The sequence below is a fragment of the Eurypyga helias genome, unplaced genomic scaffold, assembly GCF_000690775.1.
Source record: "Eurypyga helias isolate BGI_N326 unplaced genomic scaffold, ASM69077v1 scaffold8623, whole genome shotgun sequence".
Classification (NCBI taxonomy): Eukaryota; Metazoa; Chordata; class Aves; order Eurypygiformes; family Eurypygidae; genus Eurypyga; species Eurypyga helias.
Window position 1 is genome coordinate 24752 of NW_010240491.1, and position 14495 is coordinate 39246.

General features: G+C 37.9%; 1 protein-coding gene across 1 annotated transcript; it reads right to left on the minus strand.

Annotated features, from left to right (window-relative positions):
• Nucleotides 1-3174: 3174 nt before the first annotated feature.
• On the minus strand, nt 3175-13874 carry AKNAD1 (AKNA domain containing 1). Its single transcript, XM_010148453.1, has 12 exons — nt 12849-13874; nt 11668-11797; nt 11421-11569; nt 10627-10754; nt 10154-10289; nt 9308-9471; nt 7128-7213; nt 6004-6117; nt 5807-5917; nt 4855-4927; nt 3920-4067; nt 3175-3294 (listed from the first exon to the last, which is right to left on the minus strand). The coding sequence occupies exons 1-12, from the start codon at nt 13872-13874 to the stop codon at nt 3175-3177; spliced, it is 2385 nt and encodes a 794-aa protein (XP_010146755.1).
• Nucleotides 13875-14495: the final 621 nt, after the last annotated feature.

The window sequence follows — 14495 nt, forward strand, 5'->3', positions numbered from 1 at the left end:
AGCTTTTTATTACATTTTCCCCCAACTGCAGTGGTATTCATTTTTTGTTTTGCAGAAATGTGCTTCTGTGTTTTCTTTTAATTTTGCCCTCAGGTTAACTAGTAGGTTAAGTGAATGTATTTACCTAGCAAAAATGTTCTATGTTAATTAGAGGGTAGAAAAAGGTCAAATTCCACCCCTACATCAGAGAGGAACGAAATGGGAGAACACTGTGTAATGATTTTGCAGTGTTGCAGGACGTGAGGCATGATGAGGGTAAGTGGCGGCAGCTTTCCAACGCCCCTACGTGAGTTAGGCATCTAATGCACGCTGACCTTGCTTTCAGTAGGAATGCAGGAACAACACCTTTTTCAATTAACTGGTTCATCAAATGTGCATCAAAATGTCAAAATCTTTTAGCAGAAATAACTTTTTGCTGAATTCTAGTTTCTAACTCTAAATATCACAATAAAAATCCACAAATTATAAAGTACGTATTTTCAGTGTTCGTTGCGTTCTTGAAGATGCATACTTTGAAATCAGTGTTAAACAATTAGGCTTCACTTATATGTGGCCTTTACACTTTGGCAGGAAGAACCCAAGTTTGGTGTAAAAGCTCTGTGTAGCTGCAATTTTTTTCCTACTGCCAAAGCTTAAAGGCAACAAATACAGAAGGAAATAACTGATAACAAAATGTCCTACTTAAGGACTGAAATAATTGATTTCAGTAATATATAAAATCCATTGTATTGATGTTTTTGTTGCACAGAGTTGAAGAAATACCAGCTTAAAATGTTGGATTACTGTTGCATATTCAGGGGTTAGACTTTTTGCAAGTGTCTGCTTTAGGTTTAAGTGTTACCACCAGCTCAAAACTTGATAGCTGATAAATACAGGACTTTAGACTTTTGAGTTTGGAATCCATCACCCACTTTTTCCAGAAGGCAAAGCCAAACCGTGCTGTAAAGGTGGATTAATAGAGATGCTTTAAGATAAGAAATCTGACAGCAGTATGTAGCCTAAACCAGCTCCTGTTTGTGTTGGTGGTGGGTTTTTTTGGTTTTGGTTTTTTTAGAGGAGCTTCTGAAGGATGGCAGTGGGGGAGGTAAGTTCTATTAAAGGTGCTTATTTTTTCCCCCAAGGATTATCTGTGCTACTTTTCTTCTAGATCAAGAATGAGAAGGAGATGTATAAAGAGAAAATCTAGTATTTTAGAGTACATGTACAAGGTCTATTACAATTTTGAAAGTTCCCGTTTTCATATTACACATCTTAAAATAGATACCTAGCCCATACATGTGGGCCCAGAATTGCATAAGCACAGATATTGGTCCGATTACCCTAAACAATAAAGGTAAGTATTTCCAAGTGCAGTTTGTTTCTTAAGTTGAATCGGGAAATCTGGACAAGATTCAGAGATGACGAAGAGGAAAATCAAAGGTAGGAAATAATTTCTGTGTCAAGAATGGCTAGAATTGGATCCTTGAGTAAGGGGGGAAGAAAAGGTGATGGCGGAGTGTGATGGAAGCCTCAAAAACCCCAAAAGGATGCTAGTGTGCCCACTGAAGAGACAGCCATAGGAAAGTGGACTAACACATCAAACTTGCAGCTGCCGAATTCAGAACAGAAGGATCTTAAGCATCTGGGACATCGTGCAGTAATGACGCACTTTAAATTGTTGTTGTTGTTGGGGGGGGGCAACTTGGCATACATCTTTTGGCTGTTAAAGATGATACTGCTAATTTGGAAGCACTCTGAGCTTCCAGGTTGCCAGAGAATGTTCTGAGGAAATGTCACTACGCGCTTGTCTCCTGCAATACGTTCGTTCTTGGGCGTTTGCTGTCAGGCTCAGTGATTCAAGATAAACAAAAGGTCTAGCTGTTCTTGTGGTGCAGAAAGATTTCTGTGGAAGAGATTTATCTGGCTTTAATTGCATGTAGGAAGCCTACAGCAATTACTGCAACTATGAAGTTCGTTTGTGAAGTAATAACCGGGACATTCCAAACGTTAACTTAGCATAGGGGAGGGAGCTTTTCATTGTCCTGTGCTGTTGTCCTGAGTAAAGCACAAACATGGCTAATAAGCAGAGGCAAATTGAGTTACAGGAATATACAGAAAGAGCCTAAGGGAGAAAAGGAATTTAATGGTATTGTTGGCTGTGAAGCGTGGAAGAAGCCCTGAGAAAAGGCACTGACTCAGGCTAGTAAACCAGTGGTAAACAGCAGCAAGTTTAGTGACCACTGCTTGTGTGAACAGTCTGGATCATCCATCCCCTGATGAAACTGCTCAGGTTTGCCTGAAAATGACTGCCCTTCTTAAGCAATGCACTGTCCCTTCTAACTTGAAGTTTTCCATCCATCCCTATATTTTGGGATTATACTTCGGAGTTGCCTCAGTCAATAGCATCCCTGATAATATAAGGCTGTTAAGTGACTGCTTGCTTTTATTATATGCACTTTAAATGATTTCAGAAGGAAAATAGTAGCTGACTCTTCTTGGCCTTACTGTGTTTTCCAGCCTACTTCCACCAGCTAAAATCTCAAATCCAGAGATACTTGACAAGATAAGGACATGACATTGAAGCAACAGACAATTGAGTAGTCAGGAATACACAGACAACAAACAGTATTACTCAGTTACTGAGACATGCAAGGAAGTATCTTAAAAACAAACCACTCTCAATGTAGGGCACTCCGAAAACAAAATAATTACGTATGTTAACGATGACTTGGTATGTTGGCATGATACTTATAGATGTCTCTGGTGCAGAGGCTGTTTACCTTTTGGTATCCTTAAGCAGCTGCTGTTAAGATGTGGGAAGAAAACATACGCAGTCATGACTAGGATTTATTCTGGTATTGGGGGGGTTGTGTGGAATCAAAAGGCAAAAAGTTAACTTGGCTTGTTTAAGCCAATTCTTATTAAGCTGCCTTAAGTGAATGCTAGAGAAGGTAGCTGCACACAGTAACAGGGGTTAGCCAACATACTAAAGACTAGTAATTTGCTCTCCAGTTCTGAGATTGAGTGTAAGCATGTGAAATACCAGTATGCCCTGGTGTGGTTTCCTATTGACAGTTACAGAACCGCTGGCAAAGTCGGCTTGCTGACTTTCTGATCTTTGTATTTATCACTTTGTATTTGCAGAGATACTTCAGTATCAATGAGCAAAACAGTTTGGCATTTGAAACCGGGTAGTTAAAGCTGTTTTCTTTTAACTTTAGCTAGATCTTCTGAAACCACTCGTACCATTCGTTCTGTAGCTTGCTTCAAACTGTTTGCTGTCTGTATGGCATGATCCAGAGTAGAATTTAAAATCTGTTGGGAATAAGAAAATACAGCCTTGTTAATACTGAAGGCAGATGTTCACATGGGTATGAAATAGAAAGTGATGTTCCATTAAGGTTCTAAGGGGCATTTCCACTCTGAATACATGTTGAGAAGTAAGAATTCTGAGTTATGTGATAGACTGCTCCAGGATTAACGTTGGAAGTATCTTTTATTTCTCTTTGATTGTGTAACTTTTGAACTGAAGGATGACTATGCTTTCTGAAGTAGCAGCCCCAGTGTGGTGCATGTGTGTGGTACACGAGCAGGTTTTCTTTTGACAGTGGTTTGTATGGCTAGGGTGATGTTCTTTGTTTCAGTATATGAAACATAATTCCAAAGGCAAGATCCAGTGCTCCTTTTCTGTCCCTTTCACCATTTATGCAGGGATTAAGTTGCATTAAAAGTCTGTTACATACTCATATGAGGTAATACATTAATATATGTGCAAATCCTAGGTTTTGTAACTCCCTTCTGTTTTTTCTCCTCAAATGGACTAGCCATGCTTAGACTAATAATCAACCTGCTAAAAACAGGATGCTCAGCAGTGCTGAGAGGTGGGGATGTGCTCTTTGAGACAGTTGTGTGGCTTTCAGTTTTCACTCTGAAGTCTTACATTTGCATCGGGATCATTGGCATTTCTGTTTCTGATGTGCTTTGCAGGTTTGCTTTGGGCAGACTTCTTGCTGGGTAAGTATTGATGCGACGGGATAATTTTATCACGTGTGCTTGAATAGCAGGCTTGGGCAGCTTCAAAGTTTTGCCTAAAGATAAGATAAATAGAATAAAATAAAAACTGGTTTAGTAAGCAAAAGAATTTCTAAGCTATGAATTAAACATATACACTTGACAGCATACTCAGTTGCAAGTTAACTTTACAGTGAGCCTTTCTTTCATTTAATTTTCCCTAATAATTTATATTACATCTCTACTGCAGTAAGACAGAAAACATTCCAGGATGCAGAGTCAGGAAACCTCCCAGTCACATTGTCTCGCAGTGTCATCTGTGTCATGGCTTCTCAAGTGCAGCTACTGTACTTCCAGGCAATTACTGCTGTTGAGTAAGGCTGTCCAAAAATACAGTAACAAAACTTGTCTGAGTTTGTCTACTCTGTGCTACAGTTAAGAATCCATTTTACACCTCAGACTGCTCCCAGTGTGATTTAACATTAACAACAGTTAAAAGTAGGACCGCTACTTATACAGAAATATCTGGTAGATGAACACAATTTCATCTTAAATAACACAGACCTGCTTTTGAATATGTGAGTGGGAACATCCTCTTAAAGCAAGATTTGTTGTTTTTTTAACTACTGAATGCATCAGCTAAAACAGATGTTTACTCTTCATTAAATTAGAAAGATTGAAGAACTAAGAAATACTCTTGCTCTTAGGGTAAATAATTTCATTAATGAGTAAAACTCTAATATACAGCATGCATCACAAAAAAATAAAACATTCCTTGTGCCTATGATACTGGTTTTTTTTCATGCTGAATCTTCAACAATGCCACCTTCTGTTGTACTACATACAGTCATTGCTACAGCTTACCTCTCAGAAGTTCTGTTCACAAGTTCACGTGGCTGTTTAGTTTTTTGAGTGGATATTCTCTTCTGTGAATAAGCTGGAATTGTTGAGGCCGTGTTTAATATAAAAGTAACAAAACACAGTAATTTTCTGTGTTAACATTTTTATCTATTTAGCATAAAATAAAAAAGCAATAACTATCACTGCTGAATTCAACTTGAATATGTTTAAGAATTTTTGTAAATGAGGCCAGATTAACCTCTTTGGGTTTGCTGTTGAATTTGGTTCTGTGATAAATGGTATGCAGACTTGTATTCCATTTCATACAGTAAAAGACTGCAGGGGAGAAGTGTAGAATAATCAGACTTTCATAATCCTATTACATTACTACTTTGATTTATAGTTTTACAGTATTTATGTAGTGAAGCAGCTAACTTCTACTTGCTTCTCACTGTTGAAAATTTATATCTTTCTGCCTATAGTTTCTTTGTACAGTATGTAGAGTCTGAGATTAAAATACTTTAGTTCAACTTTTTTGTATTTTTTTTTTTCAATCAGGCTTTCCTTGACTTTTCATGTCACACAGTTTGAGTGTAGAGCTGGAGTTTTCTTTAGTACTTCTTAACATTAGGTAACAGCTAGCACTGAAAAAATCTGCGCAGTAACACCCAATTTCAATATTCTTCCATGTGGCACTGCAAAATGAAATATTCCTGTCGTAAATGAAATATGGAAGGGACTCCTCTCATAAAGAACCAGAGAAGGTTAAAGCTGTTGTGCATAGGGTGAACAGCGAGGTGTGTAGAAGTCAGATATGCTGATCTTGCTCTAGAGCTGTAAACATCTGGTGTTTAGCTGCAATGCTACTGATGGCTTATATGAAATTAAATTTGGCTAGATATATGTGCATGTGGCTTTCTGCACCTTAAAATTTACCCTGTAACTGGTAATTATTCCAGTAACACATTATACTTACAGGATGAACCAGAAGTTTTATTTCTGCACAGGGCACAAGGCTGAACAGAGTCTGGGTAATTCCTCAGTTTAAATTGATCTCTGCTTCCTCTAGGGCATCTGTAGCTAAGTCCTGAAAACAAAGACATGTTTAGAAAAACAAACACTATAAACAACAATAATTTTGTGTAGATTTTAGTATTTTTACAATCACTGTACCTTTTCTGTCTCCACATAATCTTGTATTTAATGTTTTGTAACTTTCTGTCTCAAGTTCCTCACATTGTGAATCATTATAAGAATCACAGGCTGAGCTGTCTTCTGAATCACTGCCTAAAATCGGAAAGATACATTGAAAAGGTCTGAATTATTAGAAATTTTGGGCTGTGTACCTAGGTAATTATTCTCCTTCAGCACCATAAATTCTGAGTCCTTGCTGCCATTAACACTACTGGAATTTGAAAGTGCTTTTTCCTCCATTTTACAGGTGAGGATTGAACTTTTAAAGTCTGGCTTTCAGCCCTGATTGTAAGCCTCAAATGTGTAGGTATTTTTTTTTTGTGTGTGTGGTTGTTGTTTCTAGTCCCAGAACTGCTTTAACAAAAAATTAAGCTCTCCACCCCCCTGTCCTTAGGTTCTTGTATTGAAGCTTAAAATCCCTACAAGTTGAAGTGTTAGGGAAACAATGCAGCCTAAGTGGAATGTGAAGAGAATTTGGGAGGATCTAGTATAGCACTGCTGTAGCTATTGCACAAACCAGTACAATTGATAATGGCAACAGTCTATTATATTAAAGTGAAAGGATACTGCAGAGAAGCCAAGGACAAAATGCAGACCAAAGGTAAGAATAACCTACATATTCAGACTAAAGACTAAGTGCTTTTTTTTCTCGTTGTTGGGTTCTAACAGCTTCAGAGTATTCTGCACTGGAAAGATAGTATTGGGATGCCTGAAGAGAAACAAATGCTGACAGATTCTTAGTGAACCTCCAGGAGCTGGAGTCTTGGATGATTTGAGAGTTGACTTAACTAGCTCACAGTAGTCAGTGTAAGCCTTAGTTTGGATTCAGTGAAATTGCATTATTAGGAGCAGGACTTGGGCAGGAGAATACTTCTGGTCTGTGTCAACCCTGAACGGATTAAAGATTTAGGAAATCTTTTTTTCCTTTGCTTTCATGCAGACCTGAGAGTTGAATTCAAAACTAAAAGTAAAGTACTTTTAGTTTTGAAACTAACTAGTTTCAAGTTAAGTTTGAAACTTAACTTCTTAGTTAAGAATTTATTTCTAACAGAATTAAATAGGTGTGAGCACAGTTCTGACCTTTGTATGCCATCACTACTTACTCAGGTCGGTATCTGATAAATCACTGGGTTTTCTCTGAATGAAGAGTGAGCATGTTCCAGTTTTCCTGTCCTGGATGTCTGTATTTCTTTGAGCATGAAAACAGAATATCTTAATACCTTTATGACTAGCCTTATGAGCATATTATATTAATGTTTGAATACTTCTTAATTGGGAAGAAATCAGATTTACTCATAGTAAGAACTCTATCTGTATCAATTATCTGAAAAGATGGTAAGTAGAAGCTTAAATTAAAAATTAACCAAATGCAAAATAATGATTCCTTTAGTTAAAGGACACATTCTGACACCTGACTTACCAGAGGTGTTAAACACATCTCTAAATGAAACTATACAGGTTCACGTTACATTTGAAATATATGCAGATATATCAGTATGTTCTCCTTCCAGGCCTACCAGATTAGTTCACTACAATGATAATTTCAAGTATTTTTCATTGCTCAACACTTTGCAATCATCCCAGTTCAGGATGCTGAGTAGAGAACAAAGCCTCTTCTAATATGCTATTGAAATAACTCTGCCATTTAACCACACTAAACCTTGTATTGGTCCACCGAGAGAGGCTACTTTGTAATATGAATATAATCCTCTCTTTAATAAAATTGATGGGAGTTTAGCCATTTCTGTGGTGGTCTGGTACATCATGTACCTTATGTGATTAACTGGTGATAAACATGAAAACAGATCATCCTTTCATTTATATGTATTACAGACAATATTCAGTGTTTCCTGCAGAGTCCTGGGTAGAGACATAGCAGTGTGCATGCATGTAACTGTTCACTTAGCTGTAGAAAACCATGCCTGTGACTAGCCAAAACGTGCAGTACACTTACACTTTCATGTTTCCTTCAGCAGCATTATATTTTTGACTTAATATACTGTGATGATGGGACGCAAGACCTTCAACAGCATATTTTGCCTCAGGTGAAAGGAATCTCTGTTGCACTCAGAAATAAAAAAAATTAATGATTGTTTATATTGTGTAAATATTAAACAGGATAATGTGAACAGTGGCATCATTTGCACATTACTTCTCTACAGCTTTTAGTTGCCAGCAGTTCTGCAGTCATATTTATCTATTTACAGTTCCAACTGTAGAGCAGACTAGACAAAATATGACTTTTTTTTTTGTCTGTGAAGCTGGAATTCAAGACAGGTTTTCATGTTACTTTGAAAAGGATTAGCATATATTGATTAACTTCTCAGTGCCTTAAATAGCTTTGTAGGTGAGAAACTGCTTGTAGGCTTTTGCTTTCTGAACAATAATAAAGGCAGGCCTAGTAAACACAGTTAAGTCTTTCCTGAGAGAAGCAAACTTTTATCACAAATTTAAAAAATGTTTGAGAGTCTTTCCTTCAACTTCTCCTTTGGAAATCAATTCAGCAATGTTATGATATGCTTGCAGTATCTCGAAAGCCGAGCCATCATGCTGTGCAATAACTGACGAGAAAAATGATGTGTGATCTCAAAAGCTGAGTAAAATAACCTAATCCTTAAAAAAAAAAAAAAGTATGGAAACAGATCTCATACCATTGTGTTGGAAGAATGCTTGTTTGCTTGCAGACCTCCTTTTCCCAGAGGCTCCATTTCTCTTCTGGAACTTGGTTCATCTCTCTTTTGTAACCTTAATTGATCAAGGGGAAACCATTTATTTTACTTTTCTATTCTCATTGAGATGATTAACACTTATGAAATGCCCGCCAGGATGGCAGAGAGGGTATCCTGAATTGTTTCACAAAGTTTTGATGGCTAATTATGCAAGTATCTGCATCTCTCCTTTTTCTTGTTTAATTAAAAACACCACACAGATATTGGCAAGTAATTTTTTACTGGCACTGTATGTGAATGACTAGTCACTCACATCCTGAGTTGGTGTGGTTGCCATGAGTTTTACGAAGAGGTACGATTTAACTCCTAGTGAAACTGATGGTAGTGTTCTGGCTTCAGGAAACACCTTTCTGGGTCTTCTGAACCTCAGAGTAGGAATGCGAGGCTGGAAGGAAGTCTTGAGGATGTAGTCACAGACTTCTGTAAAAGGTTTACTCTGGAAATGCTCATGCTGTTCTGAGAGATACCAGACATCCCCATCTTTTCCATTCACCAAATAACTTCAGGTAATTTTTTATTAAAACTTCCATAGCAGTTTCAAAGTTTTCACTTACCTGGGAGGACAAAGCTTGCGCTTGTCACCTTCTAAAGAAAATGGATTTGCCTGTGGGATTACATCAGCTGTCTGACTTTTCTCTTTGTCTTTGTTCTGGTGAAGAATTGCAGTTTGAAGACCCCTTCTTTCTGGAGGATCAGCAATGCTTGACACTACTGAGCTCTGTAGAAAATAGCCATAGCATAGATACTTGTAGTAAGTGGTCACTGCATTGCAAGTACATGACTTGTAATTAGACCTGTAACTCAGAAAATAATCAGCATTTTCTGAGTGTCTCTGACTTTGGAATCGGAGGCAAATGTTGTCTAAAACATGGACTGTGAAGGCATTTGGTAACAGCTGTCTGTAGAAGGCCTTTTTTTTTTTGGTGTATTTATGACCCAGGACAAAGTATTACCACAATTAATAGTAAACTGAATTTTCTATAGCACAATGTTTGTTCTAGTAATTCTGCATTTTTAGGAATTGTGGACAGAGTAATATAATATTTCTTCCAACTAAATGGTAGTGATTAATTCCCAAGAACAAAGACAGCTTTGTAGAAGTCAAAGTAGCTGCTCATACTTTCATATTGTGAAATAAATGCTTTTGAAGCTGGGATTAAGAAAATTCAATGTTGGTGTCCCTTTATACCTAGATTTGTTATAATTAATGAAATTTTATGAAGTTTATTTCATGGGGGGGAGGGAGGAAAAACCCCAAACTTGTTATTTTAAGTAACATGCTATCTAAAGGCATGATGCTCTTTTAAAGAAGAACATGCAATAGTACTAACACATTGAGGTCGTGCAGACTTGCATCAGTGAAACAGGGTAATCTAGTCTTTAATAAAACACAGCATTACCTCACAAAGGGAATATGCTGAATGGGCAGATTCATAGGAAGTAAGCAAAGAAGAGAAGTTGTGTTTGCTCTCATCAGTTTGTTCTTTGATGTCTTCAAGCAGCATGCCAAGTCTAAATATTTCCCCTTCCACCTTTCTAAACCCAATTGCAACAGACAGTTAGTGAAACCTGTATAAAGATAGTTTATTTCTTACTATGATAACCATATTGGGCATTACAGTACACTTCCTATAAGGAAAAAAAAAAAAAGATGAGTTTACGGACTCCTTTTGAGGAACCTGAATTAATTAAATACTGAATTATAACTAGGGTATGTAAAGCCCAAGATGAACTTCTAGCTTACCACACACCACATCTTAATGTTTTCACTTCAAAAAAAATTCTAAGGGCTAAATGAAGTAATGGTGGTAAGACACTCAAAATCTGGCAAATACACTGATGTTAAATAGTAATTTGACACTTATCTTCTAACCTTTCAGGATCAAACTCTCCAATGTCGATAGACTTGCAGTTCTGCAGCTGTAAATTACGGTGCTCTTCTCTAGCGGTTAAGTAGCTTCTTTCCAAGGCATCAAGGTATCTTTTCAATTGATTTAATGCCTTCACCAATAAGAAATAATTCAATAGCAAATGTCATTACGATTTAGCAAGCCATAGCGATAGCTACTTATGCTGCGTAAATCAGATGCTATCTGAAAGTGATGTTGGTAAGAATTTTGCTACCGCTGTGAATTGGAATAGACTGCATCCTGTACATCGTCCTAGTACGATGCGCTCCCTATCACGTACAAGTAAAACATTAAACTGTGATGTCTGAACTGATACCCTCCTCCATGTCAAAATTCATAATTGTTACGGCAACTTAAGGCCTTTCGGTAATAGCTTTGAGCTGTGATACTTAAACTGGATTTAAGAATCCAGCCACCTACTGAACACCTTCATTTTTGCCTCTTAAACTTGTAATTTCACACTATTTGAGGAAAAGAGGGGTTTTAAACATTTGTTGGAGGAAAACATGGAGTATCTTGCCAGAAAATTGAGTCTACAGCCATTTAAAGTGCACTCCAGAAAACTGAAAATACATAAATTAATTTACCAGATAGTTATCCTGTAAAAGGAATGTCTCCTGGGTCATATGCTTAGAGAAGTCTTCCACCTTCAAGACAATATAGTAGACTTTTATTTGGGATTTTAAAAACCACTATGCAATATGAATATAGAATTTGAGCATCAGTGCAAAGTATATATTGAAACAGAACTCTTTACTTTCTTTGTCAGTTGATCCGTCTGATCCTTTAGTACTTGAGACATATTTTCTCCTAGTGTTAGTTGTGGCAGTAAATTAGGATTTAGACAGTGTGCTTCCACTGTACCAGCTGCTGGTAACGCTGGTACTGTTGCTCCACACCGTAATCCTACATAATACAAGATAAGATCAGTCAATTGGAATTTCTGCCCAACAGTGCTATCAAATTACAGAAGAAACTTGCATAGTTACTGTAATTCTATTTACTTGCTGTAGACAAACCAAGTGTAGATTGTATAGGGGTAGTAGCACGTAACGTAAAGACTTCAGAGGATGTCCCAATGCCTCCTGAGCAAATGGCAATGCTGGTGTTTGGGAAGTCTGACTGAGGAAGTGTCTGTTAAAATGAGAACTTTGGTTATAGAAATGGTGTGTAGAGCACTTGTGGATATAAACAATGTAGAAATAACTCAAGATAACTAATACTAATGAATTTTCATTATAACAATACCATATAATTTTCTGTGTTTCTAGTCTGATATGTATAGTGTCTCATTATATAAATACTTTCACAACTCTATGTTGTGAAAATCTAAAGAGGACTTGCATAAATGGAAAGTACAGTATGAAGGGCACAAAACAGTTTTGAGGAATACTCTTAGTCCTAGAGATAAAGGAGAATGAATTAGAAGAAAAAAAAATCTATTTTGAGAGATTTACCTTAGGATTCAGTCTCAGATGGTCAGTATGATTGTGGGTGTCAGCATTCTGTGTCAGCATCTTGTTTGCAGCCAGGAAATAATAGGGTAAACTATTAAACCTTGCCCCATCTCAAGGGATTTACGAAGATACAAATCTAGGAATGGACCTGCACATCTGTGTAGCTCTGCGAGTGAACTCCATGGCAGGGCATGAAATTGAAAATTGGCTATCTAATTGCTAACAAACTTTAAAAGAGATGTACTAGTCTAAGAGATATTCTGGTCACAAGATCCTTTAAAAATAACTGTGTTTGTAGATACAAGTGTAAACAGTTGAAGAGTGTTAAGATGAGGAAAAAAAGGCAAGGATGTCTTTAACACAGGCACAGGATAAAAATACGTTTTGAAGAAAAACTTTAAAGTACTTCTGGTGAATTTGAACACTTACATATAATACTAGAAACAACAACTTACAGTGAATTTCCTAGTGATTTGATGATATGGTTTATAACTTCAAATAATACTCTAGAGAATCATTAAATCTTTGATAGTGGAAGTTTCATAGAAATTCAGTCCCACAAAATCTGTGGAAAGCAGCTGTTGACTAAAGTGATGCACTGGCTGATACATACAGACTGCCTGCATGAACTAGTCATGTTAGACTGTGCTGGACACAGAATATCTTCTTATGGTAAACATCACTCTACTCTATCAAGTATTAAGAATTCCTTAAAGCGTCTTAATTACCTCTAGCTCTTGCAGCAGTTCTGGAACACTTATTTCTTCTTGATTCTCTACTTCTGTGGAACTGAAACAGGTCTTATTTTCTAGAACATTGTTCCCAATTACTGATTTCCCTAGCAAAAGGGGGAAGGACTTTGTTCTTTCAGCTGTAGGAACTGAGTTAATACTGTCACTTTTTGGTACTCCAACTTTTGAAAGAATTTTTGAGAAGTCGGGAAGGCGATAGTGAGCTTGACCTTGGCCATGTTTGAGCTCGTGAGGTGAAACTGTTTTCCCAAACAGGGGTCTCTGTTCTTTCACGTTCTCAAAGATGTGTTTCGATTGTGAATTCTCTTGCCTGCACCCACACTTTTCAGTAGAAGAAACAGGTTTCTTTGAAACACATCTGTCTTCATGTAGTGAATTTTGATTTTTATCACCAGTGTTTACTTCCTTGTGCTTTTCTGCGTGGTGTTCTTCAGAGTTAGCTGCCTGTTGCTGAGGTGCTGAAGGGCCGTGCCCATGTTCTGAAGGCTCAGGTGCGTTCGTGGTGTCATCCACACTTTCTGTAAAGGATGTCTCTGGTATGGTCTCACATTCAATTAACTGGCATGTCCTCAGAAACTCTCCCTTAGAAAAAGGATGCAGAAGGACATCGGACATGTTATAGTTAGTTTGTTCTTTGGTATCTGACTTACTAAAACCACCAACAGGTAATTCCTTGTTAAAGGAAGCTTCATTTTCAGGCTTTTCAACTGAAATTCCTGTTGCTCCTATGGCACCTCTATGGTGACTGGGTAACTCCTCAGGCTGTGGATGAGTTTCATAATTTGCTGTTGCTTTTATGTTTTTATTATCTTCAGAACGGGATTTTAAAATACCAGAAACCATTTCTGTACAAGTACAGCCATTCAAATTACCTGAGTCGTTACTGTATGTACAGGTTATTCTTACATCTCCGTCATAAGGTAAGTCATCTTGTTCCTCATCTGTTGCATCTGTGCTACAGCGTAGTTCAGCTGAAAGTGCGTTATTCCTTTGGGTTTTCATCCCGCCTGGCTTGCACTCTCTTGTAGCCTCCTTGCCCAGTTTGTGTAGAATACGCATGCCATTGCTTCTCTGATTTTTGGGTAGAGCTTTTGTTATTGCATGGAGCTAAATCTGTAATGAATGAGTAATAATTAAATACATCTGAGAATAAGGTCTACTTACATCTTTTACGTACTATCTAGGTTTTTTTTGAACCATCCCTGTGACATGTTTTCATATTTATACTAGCGTAAGCCTAGGTGACCTGCTGGAGGAAACACACACAGATGACGAGCATCGGGCGAAGGACAACCGGAGCTAGTGCCAGGCACCTGTCCTTGCTCGCTGATGCCTCCAGTATGACAGACAAGAAGATAGAGCCAACAGCGGTGCTGGAAGTCGAGCTCGGTTAAGAACAAGCAGTAATAAAATACGCTTCCCCGCAGCACTACAGAGCGTTTGTTTACCCTCTGCACCGGCGCAATCGCTGAACCTCTCACCGTTCTCTCCTCGCCCCATGCCATAGGGCAGAACGCCGGGAATCGGCACGATCCGGCGGTAGCAGCGCCTTGTGAACCTCCTGACCTCCCCGAGCTGCGGCCCGCACCAGCCCGCGGAAGCGAGCTCCCGGCCCCCGCGCAG